Here is a 13,404-nt window from a genome sequence, read left to right as displayed (position 1 = left end):
GAGAGGAAGGGGGTGAACGGAGGGAGAGGAGAATGAGTGGAGAATGAGAGAGAGGAAGGGGGGTGAATGGAGGGAGAGGAGAATGAGAGAGAGGAAGGGGGTGAATGGAGGGACAGGAGAATGAGTGAGAGGAAGGGGGTGAATGGAGGGAGAGGAGAATGAGAGAGAGGAAGGGGGTGAATGGAGGGAGAGGAGAATGAGTGAGAGGAAGGGGGGTGAACGGAGGGAGAGGAGAATGAGAGAGAGGAAGGGGGGTGAACAGAGGGAGAGGAGAATGAGAGAGAGGAAGGGGGGTGAACGGAGGGAGAGGAGAATGAGAGAGAGGAAGGGGGTGAACGGAGGGAGAGGAGAATGAGAGAGAGGAAGGGGGGTGAACGGAGGGAGAGGAGAATGAGAGAGAGGAAGGGGGGTGAATGGAGGGAGAGGAGAATGAGGGAGAGGAGAATGAGAGAGAGGAAGGGGGTGAACGGAGGGAGAGGAGAATGAGAGAGAGGAAGGGGGGTGAACGGAGGGAGAGGAGAATGAGAGAGAGGAAGGGGGGTGAACGGAGGGAGAGGAGAATGAGAGAGAGGAAGGGGGGTGAATGGAGGGAGAGGAGAATGAGGGAGAGGAGAATGAGAGAGAGGAAGGGGGGTGAACGGAGGGAGAGGAGAATGAGTGAGAGGAAGGGGGTGAATGGAGGGAGAGGAGAATGAGAGAGAGGAAGGGGGTGAATGGAGGGAGAGGAGAATGAGAGAGAGGAAGGGGGGTGAACGGAGGGAGAGGAGAATGAGAGAGAGGAAGGGGGGTGAATGGAGGGAGAGGAGAATGAGGGAGAGGAGAATGAGAGAGAGGAAGGGGGGTGAACGGAGGGAGAGGAGAATGAGTGAGAGGAAGTGGGTGAATGGAGGGAGAGGAGAATGAGGGAGAGGAGAATGAGAGAGAGGAAGGGGGGTGAACGGAGGGAGAGGAGAATGAGTGAGAGGAAGGGGGTGAACGGAGGGAGAGGAGAATGAGAGAGAGGAAGGGGGGTGAACGGAGGGAGAGGAGAATGAGCGAGAGGAAGGGGGGTGAACGGAGGGAGAGGAGACTGAGAGAGAGGAAGGGGGTGAACGGAGGGAGAGGAGAATGAGTGAGAGGAAGGGGGGTGAATGGAGGGAGAGGAGAATGAGAGAGAGGAAGGGGGGTGAATGGAGGGAGAGGAGAATGAGTGAGAGGAAGGGGGGTGAACGGAGGGAGAGGAGAATGAGAGAGAGGAAGGGGGGTGAACGGAGGGAGAGGAGAATGAGAGAGAGGAAGGGGGGTGAATGGAGGGAGAGGAGAATGAGGGAGAGGAGAATGAGAGAGAGGAAGGGGGGTGAATGGAGGGAGAGGAGAATGAGAGAGAGGAAGGGGGGTGAACGGAGGGAGAGAATGAGAGAGAGGAAGGGGGTGAATGGAGGGAGAGGAGAATGAGAGAGAGGAAGGGGGGTGAACGGAGGGAGAGAATGAGAGAGAGGAAGGGGGGTGAACGGAGGGAGAGGAGAATGAGAGAGAGGAAGGGGGTGAATGGAGGGAGAGGAGAATGAGAGAGAGGAAGGGGGTGAATGGAGGGAGAGGAGAATGAGAGAGAGGAAGGGGGGTGAAGGTCCATTTTGTATTTCTGTGGGATTTGAAGGTGAAATATTGTTAATCTGGCCTTTACACTGCAGGCAATGCTGGTTCCATGACATCAGCCAGCCATCTGTGAAATGTGCCGTTGGACCGAGGGATATTAAGGGGAACATGGCAATGCCAACGGCTGAGCAATCTCACACATACGCACACAGAAATTCAATTAACCTTGGTGAGATACCCTCATGTGCTTTCTCACCCCTGGCCTTTTAGCACTTTTAAGTCTGAGCTGAGCTGAGACAAACATGGACTAAGAGAGGAAGACAAAGCAGCCATGAGCTATGGATCTAGTCGTTGCAGTTAACCATTTAGACCTGTAGAATTCTACTCTTATTTTATTCAAGTCAAGGCTGTGGCTCTAATTTCATTCCTACATTTTCTCAAATGCTTTTGCTTGATGTTTGTACCAATGAAACCACAAGGAGGGAATCCCTCTTAAGAGGGCCATGTAGCCTGGTAGTGTGACATGAATCCAGAGCTGTGTAGGACGTGTTATGGAAGCGATGTCTAGTCAAGTCAGAGTGCTAGTGTAAATAATGACTGACATGATGTTGTCGTATCGTATGATTTACAGAGTGAAGTGCATGTCTGCAGGATACGCAGCTTTGTCTCCTTTGTTTTTGGAATCAGTTCTCAGTGTTATTACTTCAGCAGTCATTTTGATAGTTCTATCCTTACATTAACACTACTCATGACATTTTTGGAAATTATATCAGATATTTCATGGTCTCAATCTCTAGTTTCAAGTCTTCTTGAATACAGCATGATGCTCATTTAGTAAATGATGGTCCATTTAGAGTCAAACCGACCATAAAGCAGGGGATGCTTTAGGGCAGGGCTACCTTCTGATTGACAGGTCGCTGCTTCTACCAGAGCCGTATTCGGTGTCTCTACGTCACTCCTCTGAAATTCCAAATACGTTCCCTTTCCTTCACTGGTTGGAAAAATCCAAGAAGTCGACATCCAAAATTTGAAAAACACAAAGTATGGGAATCAAACTGCGTCGGCATTTAGTCAGCCACTAGACTGTTCCTGAAAACTGAATGCACGTTGAACATTCAGTGTTTTGGCTTACATCTGCTGTCCTTGATGCTGAAGATGCAGCAATATCTGCTGACGCGTCGGACCCCGCCGCAGCTCAGCTGATGCATCTCAAGACTGATGCTGTCAAGTCTCTCACTTGCCTAAGTCACTCTTCATGAGGCAGCATCTTAAGCATTTCCACTCCTGACTAGGGATGCAAATTTTACTGTTGATATGCTTAACAAGCCGCCCAGCAGCAACGATAACCTGATCCTCACACATCATTCATCACCAGCGTATGACCAGAGTCCCCAGGTCACCCGTCTGGGAGAGTTAGCAGCCACCATGTTACATGTCTCGTACACATGCAGAGACTTTCCCTGTGACTCTCCTCTGCATCAAATAGTTCAGCTGCAAGGTTGTCTGCTGTGTGTCTGCCTGGAACACTGTCGGGGTTTCCACCAGCGTAACGTCAGCTAGTGGTTGTTCGAGAGAGAGAGAGTGTGATGATGAGTATGAAGCTGGCAGTGACGATACACCTGTGAATGTAGCAGTGCACTGTGTGTCCACTTTATTTGTCGGAGAATAAATGCTACAATTACTCAAGACGCAAACCAAGTCCCCGTGTCTTTCTCGCCACTTGCTGTTTCATGTGAAGGGGGTTAGCCTGAAGCTAGCGGCAACCACGACCAAGGCTCACTCCTGTCAGGTGGACCAGCTGTTCTCCTTTCAGTTTTGCTCACCTTTTTCTTCTTTTAATTGTTTAACTGATGGCATTAATTGTTCATAATTGTTTTGTCAGTTTAACTGTTATTTTTTACATGCTAAATCTTCCATAAACATGTGGCAGTTTTGTGATTGGCAGTAAGAGGCGTCCTGATGGTGGAGTGTAGATATGCACCACATCTGTAGGGCTCACAGCACTGTTTCTGTTTGAAAACCCAATACATCACTCTATGTACCGGTATGTATTGTCCCTCTAGGTCTTTAGAGGCCGTCTTCCACTATGACTGAAAATCAATGGAGTCGTTCAGCCAGTCCTGAAAGAGGCCCTCCATGTGAACCAGTGGGCCTCTGTGGTCTTGTAGTTGTCTGATTCAGCTGTACAGCTTTGTCATTAACCTCCACACCAACCTTTGCTTTTCCAGCTGTTGTCACTTTTGATGAATAACAGCAGACACTCAACGGCAGCTTCACTATTCTCTAACCCTGTCACAGAGCTGTTGCACTTTTCCATCATCTTGAGCTTAGCATGGGATTCAGAGCCAAAGGCCCTCCGCAAAGTTCAACTAGGATTCCTTTTCTAACCCAAACCCTTTCTTTGGATGGTTCATAGAACATCTTTGTAACTTAGAAGGTGGGACAAACACTTTTTTGATAGGTGCAAAGAAACAAACTATCCAAACAAAAAAAGCTCCTTTGTATTGTTTTATCCATCAGTTCTGCTGGTATATACATACAGTAGCTAGCTGCCCACTGCTGCTGAGCAGCACTCCAGTCAGTGAGCCAGGAAGACTTTGTGCACCATTGCTTTCATGTGGTTTGTGTTGACTGTAAGGGAAGAGACCTCTCTTGTTCAGAGTAAGTCTTGTTTCCTTTTTGTCGCCTTTCATCCACCTGACTTCCCCTTTTCCCACTTTTTAAGTCTTAAAGAAGATTTCCTTTTTCTGGTGAGTTCAAAATTCAACATAGTTCTATTGAAACTTTTATGAGCTGTTCATGGTCTTTGCTGGTCTAGCTCTAGATGTAATCATTCCCATTTTGGCCCTGATGGCAAAGTAACAAATACCATGTAATGTATGTAATGTAATACCAAAATCCATTTTGGGCCTCCTCGCTTATTCCCTTCAACCAGGTGCTCTCAGTAGCCTGTGCACAAAGTACTGTCTGTTGTTAAAGGTACATTGTTTAGCAGTATGTATCAAGTACATTTTTGTTGTCCATATTGGTGATGGTTCTACTGTTCTTTAGCTCTTATATTAGTATATTAGAACATGATATTAGTGGGATCCAACTGCAGAGATAGGATTTTATCTTTGGTGTCTGTGTGTGAGAATCCATTGTTACCACATGCTATTTATACAGAATGCTGGAGAATGGAGTACAGGCCTAAATCATGCAGCAGCAGACTGTCAGGTGGACTTAAGGACAATGGGTTGCATGTTAAAATATGGATAATTGTGTGTGAGAAAGAAAGAGAACACCAGTAAATGTGCATGTTTGAGGTGAGTAATGACCTAACTGTGTGTGTGGTGTTAGCAAGCTGTGTGAGTGTGAAGTCAGCGTTGACATCTTATTTACATCTGCACTGGAATGTAAAAGGACCTTTGGAGCCACTGACATCCTTAACTAGCTCCACATCATGTCCGGCAAATAGCACCAGAACTGTCTCAGTACCATAGGATGAGGGTCAATGTCACAGACCATGGGGGTCTACTTTTTATATATTCTTCAGCTGACGTCTGGAGGCCGTGCTCATATCGATGAAGCTTCCACGGCTGCACAGAAGCGTGTGCAGAAAGACCTTGAGTCTCACACAAAATCCTTCCCATTCACTGCGTACGGTGTCTCATGGTAACGCTCTCACACACAGCACCAAGTGGTCGGGGGCTGTCCTCACAGGGGATTGGATTGTTCCCATGAGGACTCTCTATCGCTGCATTATTGATCGGTATGACCAAGCCAGCAGCCCTCAGGTGTTGCCTCTTCTTTAACAGTGTGTATGTGTGTAGAGCCGTATCAGTGTCTCTCAGCAGACATCATGGGGCTGACTGGTTGTCTGGAACAGCTTTCCAGAGACTGTTATTGGAACAAAAAGCACCAACACCTGTCTGTAATTCTACTACGCCTGATTACTTTTACCTGTAGCCTTGCAACACGCAGGACTCCACCTCGTTCCTGGAGACATACATGTATAGGCATAATACTCAGAGTTCTGCCTGTACTTCCAACAATACTTCCCTTTTTGGTTCTCGATGTTGTCACAGATACATTTCATAGCTTACTTTCAGAGAATACAAAACGAGCAAATGCATTATTGCTTCATTTGTCTTTGTTTTGGCTGACTTGACATAATCTTGTCATGGCTAAACGTTCCCTAAATCCCTAAAACTCTGCAAGACTTTCACAATAAACTGCTGGTGGAGAAGGAGGAAAATGTGTTGCATACAGTTAGCGGTAGAGAAATACATCTCAACAATAAAGCTTTTTAGCCATGCTAGTGTTGTGGCTCTGTTGGTCGGTCTGTTGGTTTATGACCAAATATCTATCTATAACTAATCACATTCCCATCAGCCTCAGCTGTGCTTGTGTTATTGTGACTGCTGAGCATCACCATATTAGCATCTTTATTGTGAAATGATATTCTATGCAGGTCACTGTTTCAAAGCGATATTCTGAGTAATATTGTACCAAGGAGATGAGTTTGTAGAGAATAAGCTGTGTTTGAATGAGTGCTAGAAACCTGTTTGATCTGAGCTTGTGGATGTCAGGGTTGGGAATCTTTGTGCTGCGGTACCGGAGCGGGTCAGGGCTGGTACCTGAGACCTCAGCACTCTACTGATGGAGTACAGGAAACTAAGAATAAGGGACTTTCTAACGGCTGCTTGCTTTAGTCTCGCCCTTGACCCTTCATGTGTCGAGTGTTTCCACATTCCTCGGCTGCTCTTCCTTCCTCGGTTGCCCTGTGGAATAATGAGTGGACAGCGTTACCTCAAAGGTCACTGAGTTGATCTGCCAGGGGCTCTCCATCAGAGAACCTCGTCTCTGACTGCACATGTGAGCTGCATGTACTCGTATGTACAGCTATCCATGAACCTGTGCGTGTGCATCAAGTGTATTTTCCTGAAAGGTCATTTGCATTCAGAGCTTCCTTCCATTTTGTGATAGATGGCCATGTTCAAAGAGCAAACGTTAAACGGCCCAAGGGGAGCCGCCCATTTTAACCACATGTGTGAACACGTCTAGGCATAAGATCAGGTATCGGCTCTTGTCAGTGTGTTTCTCATCATGGGTTGTATGCCGAAACCGTGTCTAGATTACTGGATCTTGTCTCGTTTTCAAGCCAAATCAGCAGGCACCATAATAACTAATCCACTCCCTCCACCAGCAGAGCTGCGACTCTACAGCACTCACTGCATACTGATGGCCCGGCCCTGGCGACTGTTGCTAGGAAGTGGACTGGAGGGGGCAGGAAAGCAGGGGACCTGGGTGTAGATGACATCAGAGAGACTAAAGCACCCTTAATAAACAGCTGCTCAGGGATGGAGAGAGGTTGATCACTGTCCTTTGAGAGGAATCAGTATGCTGTGCATGGCATGTGCTTCATTCCATACATTGCAGAGGGAGTGAACAGATTCATGAGAGAGACACTGATCAAAGACACCAGCCCTCCTTTTCTATCAGAGGAGGGCCCAATCACCAGCAAGGCTCTACGCAGCAGTTACTATTGCATTTATGGTCAACGGATAAACATCTGGATCATCTTCAGACCAAACTTGAGCATTTTGAAACTAAAATAACTGACAACATGGAGGTTTTGGTTCTTTGCTTTATTGACAGCAAATAATAATAACAGTGTAGCCGGACACAATGATCATGTGAAGCTCAACAGTTTGCACATGAAGGGAGTGTTCTCCTTGTTTTATTCATGTAAATATTTGACCACTGGAATGTTTCTGCAGTCTGTTTTCATCTGACTCAGCTCTAAACCGGCGTCTTGAAGCCTTTGGACAATCACTAATTATGGCACAGACGCATCTTTTTCAAAATGTTACACCACCAGAGCAAATGTGTCTTTATCTGTGTAACAACACACAGCTTGAGAAGCAACCAATACCAATAGAGCACAATATTACCATGAGCATAAAACAAGCTTTAAATAAATCCGCTATAAATGACTTGTGTCACAACCCTTCACTACATACCTATATGAGTGTATATGTGTCCCTGTGGTTGAACACTGTTGTGCCATGTGTTTGCAGGTGGTCCACAAACACTTCTACCTGAAGCGAACAGAGATCATGTCTCAGTGCGAGGAGTGGATCGCTGACATCCAGCAGTACAGCAGCGACAAGAGGGTGGGCCGCACCATGTCCCACCATGCCGCTGCACTGAAGGTAATGTCATTAAATGTACCCGCGTAACGTATTGACAAAGCACTGTCGGTATTCTGGGCTGGGAGCGCACAGTTCAACTCTAATTAACAGCAAACTGTCTGCAGGGGACAGCGGGCTCTCGACAGGCCGCCTTGTATCATGTTCCCAGCTGACAAACACAGGAGCTCATAACACACACACACACACGCACACACACACAATAACCAGTCTCTTCGGCAGCTCTCATCTCTTCTCCCTCTGGCGGTAAATAAGCTCAACTAATCCCACAGCAAACAATCCAGCTCCACTGATAACAGCTAGCTGCTGTCCCACAACTGCCTCTTCTCATTTAGCTTCCTTGTTTGAGAGTGAAAGTGTTGCTTTATCCCCATTCTGCACGTTCTTCAGTCTATGCTGCGTGTCAGCAGAGATGTTTTCCTATTTTTGTAGACATCGTTTTTGGCATTTTGCCTTATTGTGTGACATCAGTCAAGGTCACACACACTTTGCAGGAGGTGGGATCTTCACTTGAGTCTCTTGTATGGAGGTCCTGGTCACACCCCCACGTGAAGCTGCTCAGTGCAACCAGTTTGAGCTGACAGCCAGTAAGCAGCTCCAGCAGACTGTGTTAACTGATATACATATTTGGATGAGTATTACCTCATCTTTGAGGAAAAGTCTGTTGAGATTTAATATTTTTCTTATAGTTAACGGATCCCATGACAACATACACACACTAACAGGTATGGTGTGTGAATCAAAGCCTGAAACATCTCATTCCTCTGTGACTTAAAGACCCAATGTTGTCCACAAACTTATGAAGACTAACACCCCCCAGACAGACGCTGAGACACGGGTCAGAGTCCGCCAGCTTTAATGAGCTGAACCTTGAGTGAATAAATGAAAAGAAGAGAAGAGAGGAGATCTAGCATGTGTTGAGTAGACCCGCGTCATACACACATCTGCTGTCTGAAGTGGTGCAAGGGCGGCTGAATGCTCGTGTCAGCATGCTAACATGTGCACCATGGCGAGGTTAACATGCTGATGTTTAGCAGGTTCGTGGTTAACCACGTTCAACATGTTAGTTTAGCATGATGACACACGAACATGATATGGGGCACAGAGTACAAGGCTGTCATTAGTTCTGCAGGTTTTCAGTACAAGCTTTACTTTAGGGACAGTGAATGTGTGTCAATAGACTTCACTCTTACACTGGATGAACACACACACACACTCTAGTTTATTTTGACTTAATCCCACATTCATCATCCTGCTGCCAAAAATACGAGCAGGGCACAAGTGTCTGGACTTACATCGGCATTCTCTTCTGGCCCCAAGTATCTTTAGGGTCCCTCCTCACATGAGGGCCATGTCCCCTTCCCCCCAGTCCTACACCCCTGCTACCTTGAAATGTGCGTTAATCTGCTGCTGAAAATAGTCCCAACAAATGCAGCAGTTTTAGGAAATCAGAGCCTTTTTTTTAAATCTCATTTGTGAGATTTTCCTAAAGATTTAACTCTTTAATGGGAACAAGTGGCTTTGGGGCTGAGAACCACAGAGAGACGTTCATGGGATTTGTTGACAATAAGAAAAATATAGAATAAGCAGATTTAACAACATGTTAATCTCTAAAGAATGTGTTCTATTCCTTTAATGTTTGCTGTAAAGTTAACCCAGCCCTGGTGTGTGTTGTCCCTGCAGAGACACACAGCTCAGCTCAGAGAGGAGCTTCTGAAGCTGCCCTGCCCCGACGGTCTGGAGCCCGACAGCAACGAGTTCTCTGAGAGGAGCGCCGCCCTCCTCCTCAAAGAGCTGTCCAGTCAGGACGCAGAGAAGCCCGGTGGCAGTCAGGATGGCCACTGCAGCGAGGGACAGCTATGAGTCTTCACCCTCCCACCCTCCCCCTCCCCCTCCTCCCTCCTCCTCATGATGATTATTACTCTCGAAAAGACTTGATGGCTTCAGAGCACAAGCCACCACTTTGTCAATATTTGTATGTAAAGATCTACTAGCAGAATAGCGGGGGATGTGGGGAACCAGAACACGATGATGAGAACAATGGAGTATGCTTCGCCCTTATTGAAAACTTTTATTTACCTGTAAAAGACTGTAAACATTTTGTGCTTTTTTCCAATTGTGAAATAACCACTGATTGGTATGTTATTAAACTTGTTTATGTATACATAATGGCAGAGAAAGAAAATGAGATTATATAAGGGAAACTACCTTTGGAGAAGAATGTTTACTGAATGTTAATTTCCTTTTCTTTTCTTTCTTTTCTTTGACTTTTTTGAGAACAGTTGTAACCAAGGATATTGGTCATTCTTTAAAGTTACTAAAAGAAAACGCACACGTAACAGAACCTGAGATAAAAGCCCCTCTGGTCATCATTGCTTCATTTGATTTCTCTCGGATCATATCCACTTGAATAAATGCTGAGATGACGTTCTTAATTGCTATGTTATCTCTTTTACAGGCATTAAAAAGCACCATGCTCTGGATAAACATGTGTTGCCTCCCACAACTTCTCCATGACCGCTTTCCATCGACATGACTGTAGATCATAAGTGTCAGAGCCACATGGGAAATTAGTTTTGAAGGCTTGTGTACGTGTGTTTCCTGTGCGTGCAACAATCCCCATTGAGATGCAAAGCTGTGATGTGCCTTTGATCTACACCATGCCACCAAATACTCCAACAGAGTACCGTTACTGATTCCTTTGCTATTTTTACAAAATTTATCATTCTGCTCCGTCTGATATAAAAATTGCTTTGATCTTTTCTTTTTTTTATGTTGAACTTCAGTGAACAAATGCACTTTATATTTTACTCACTCCTTAGAACAGTCACATTCTCCTTCTGCTCGGACATTAAATGGAGCTTGAAAGTATGGATTGATTGTGCGAATGCTTCTTTCTGCGTGTGACAGGACGTCAGCCCCGTCACCTCGACGAGGGACAGACCACACCTGAGCAAAGATGTCAGTCAGAGAACTAGTTGTTGCAATATCGATGACTCGTCAGTGACACACGGGATACTTTGTCCGGTTTGCCGTCGAAGTACAACTGTGGGAAGGTGGGGCACGTAAAGAGGGCCTGCAGAATGAAAGCAGTGGGCAAAAGACAGACCAAACACTTAAAAGAGGAAAGCAGGGTAAGAGCAAGCAGAAGGAAGTGGATAGTGATGAGGTTTTCACGATACATCACATAAATGCTAGTGACATGAGCATGTACAATAAGACAGAAGAAATAGTAATCCCAGAGAAGGGGCTATAAAAAAAATGAACGAAAAGAGAACGGACAAAATGTAACGTGACGTAGATACCGGTTGTGGATATACCATAATGTCTAGGAGGGAATTTTACAAGTTATTCCATGGTACACAGGCTTGCTAAATGTTGCTTCAAACTGAGCACATACAGTGGCCATAGATTGCTGTGTTAGGAACCGCCAGGGTAAGAGTGGAACACAAAGGCATCGCTAAGATGTTAGCAGTTGTGATTGTTAAAGGTTCAGGGACAAGGAAAAACGGGATGAGGAAGTCGTCAAGAAGATGGAGAATGTAAGGGAGCCTGTAATTGTTATTGGGGATCCAGCATAAAGCTTCTAAAAGTGAGTCGAAGATCTTAGGGCTGCTTCTGCAGCCAAAGGTGAGAAGTAATAGTCTCTTCCTGGAAACTCCGAAGAAATGCCAGAAGTCTGGGTGAATTGGCAAGACTTTAAAAGCACTTGTGACATCTGCTTTGGAGAGCCATGTGCCGTGACCTGCCTAACGGATGAGGGTGATGCCATGGTTGATTGTTGCTTATTGCATGGAGAAGTCTGGAGCTGGGATAATGCTATTGATGTTTGGAATGTGTGTGCCGTGGGGAGAGGACAGGTCGATGAAGATTCTCTTTTTACCAGAGTATTTCCGAGTGGCGATACTGATGGGGCTGCAGACTACTGGGAAAGGTTTGTTGGTAAATGGGCCTATCCTGAACCCCTCTTTGACCTCTTTGGCTCGTAAGGTGTCAACGGTGTCAGGTTCAGAAAGAGCAGACTGAAGACTGTGAAAAGTGTCAGGAATAATTTCTATGCCCGGCTGGAAACCGTGGGTGTACCTGTTTAACAGAAAGTCGACGAACTCCCTATCGGGGTTGTTTTGTAGCGCAGTGGCTAGAGCCTTTACCTTGGCAGGTGTGCCGGGGTACCGTGCTAGTCAGTCTGCCGGTGTGGTAGGATTATGGGGCAAGGTGTTATTTGCATGAGCGCCACCGCAAAAAAGAGCAGACGTGCAGGAGTCTACAGTTGTAAAGAGAGCAGCCGAGATGATTAAAGTTCTTGCACACCATCCTGCCTCCATGATAGAGGATCGGCCGCCCTCGTTTGTCAACGCCCTAGGGGATGGGAGCTTTGAACGAAGTACGTATGTCGACGGGCTTAGGGATGATGGGAGGAGGAGGCGCGTGAGCTGAGGAGCAAGGGAAGTGCATATTGAGACTGGATGTGAGGGGGCCCCACATTGCTGAGATGTATGGTCTGCGAAAATGCAGCAGTAAAGCTCTGAGTCAAAGATTGATTGGGAATGAACTGGATGGCTAAGCTGCATTACGCCTTGGCTAGTCTGTAGTTCCCTGGGCTGGCTGATAATAATAAGAGATGGCTGAAGGAGCTTGTAATTACCAAAGAGAATTTGCTGACGTAAAGCCAGAGAAATGGGCAAAGGGCGGTGGATTGACGAAGCTGGCCTGGAGGGTTGCGCTGCTGTGGCTAGGGTTTGCAAGGCAACCTCGTTCTTTGCATGAAGTGGATCGCTGGAAGGCAACAGAGTTCCACCAGTTCCTGATGTACACAGGGCCTGCAGTTCTCCGGGACATCTTGTTGGACAACTTCTTTGAACACTTTCTGTCATTGACTGTGGGCATGTCAATCCTTGAGTCTGATGCTCAGAAGAGGGAGTCATTTCTTGGTTATTCTGCCACCCTGCTGAAGCTCTTTGTGAACAAGAGTAAAGTCTTGGATATGGATCTTGGAATGAACCAATACTCCCTGTTTACAATGTCCACAGTTTGCAGCATTTGCATGGAAGTGTAGCACACTTCAAGTGTTCACTGAACGAGTTGTCGTCCTTCCCATGAGTGAGGAACAGTAAAAATCCAATTTATTAGGTAAGAAAAAGATTGGCTGAGATTGAACATCACAAAAGGCCCACAGGGCACCCAAAACAGATGGGCTGCGATGTATCTGCCAAAACACGTGACTGCTGTCGCTCGCTCTCTCCTGAAGGATGACGGTAATGCCTTTGTGGTGGAGAAAATATCCAGATGTATGTTGCAGCACAAAGACTTGCAAAGCAGTGTGTATTCCGTATGCATAAGGGTTTGTGGTCTTTCCCCTTGATATGGAATGACTATAATTGTTGGAATGCTGTTAAGCATTCCAACAATTATTGTTCTTCGAATCTTTATTCAACTTCTTCTATTTCTTCCGTCGCACCGCTTCTCCTCCTTCATTTTTTAAGCTACAGAAACCGTTCAACTATTAAAATGTTCAGCTCTTTCACCAGAGGGGTGCTATGACTTTTCATATTTCTAACCTTTAAACTTTTTGAATTATTAAGCTTTTTATTTTCAATGGGATCTCTATGGAGAATATTTTCAAATGGCTTCAGGC

The 13,404-nt window shown here is 46.0% G+C and overlaps 1 protein-coding gene across 2 annotated transcripts in view; it reads left to right on the top strand.

The window, feature by feature from the left end:
- Window positions 1-10,258, top strand: part of birc6 (baculoviral IAP repeat containing 6) — a 139,566-nt gene extending 129,308 nt beyond the window's left edge. For both annotated transcript variants that reach the window (XM_079280713.1, XM_079280712.1), the window contains exons 72-73: window positions 7,638-7,772; window positions 9,453-10,258. In XM_079280713.1, coding sequence (XP_079136839.1) covers window positions 7,638-7,772; window positions 9,453-9,632 — 315 coding nt within the window. In that variant the 3' untranslated portion in view covers window positions 9,633-10,258. The remainder of the gene's footprint in view (window positions 1-7,637; window positions 7,773-9,452) is intronic.
- Window positions 10,259-13,404: the final 3,146 nt, after the last annotated feature.

Source organism: Melanostigma gelatinosum (assembly GCF_949748355.1).
Source record: "Melanostigma gelatinosum genome assembly, chromosome: 12".
In the NCBI taxonomy this organism is placed as follows: domain Eukaryota; kingdom Metazoa; phylum Chordata; class Actinopteri; order Perciformes; family Zoarcidae; genus Melanostigma; species Melanostigma gelatinosum.
Note: the sequence above shows the minus strand (reverse complement) of the source record. Positions and strands in the feature narration are given on the sequence as shown.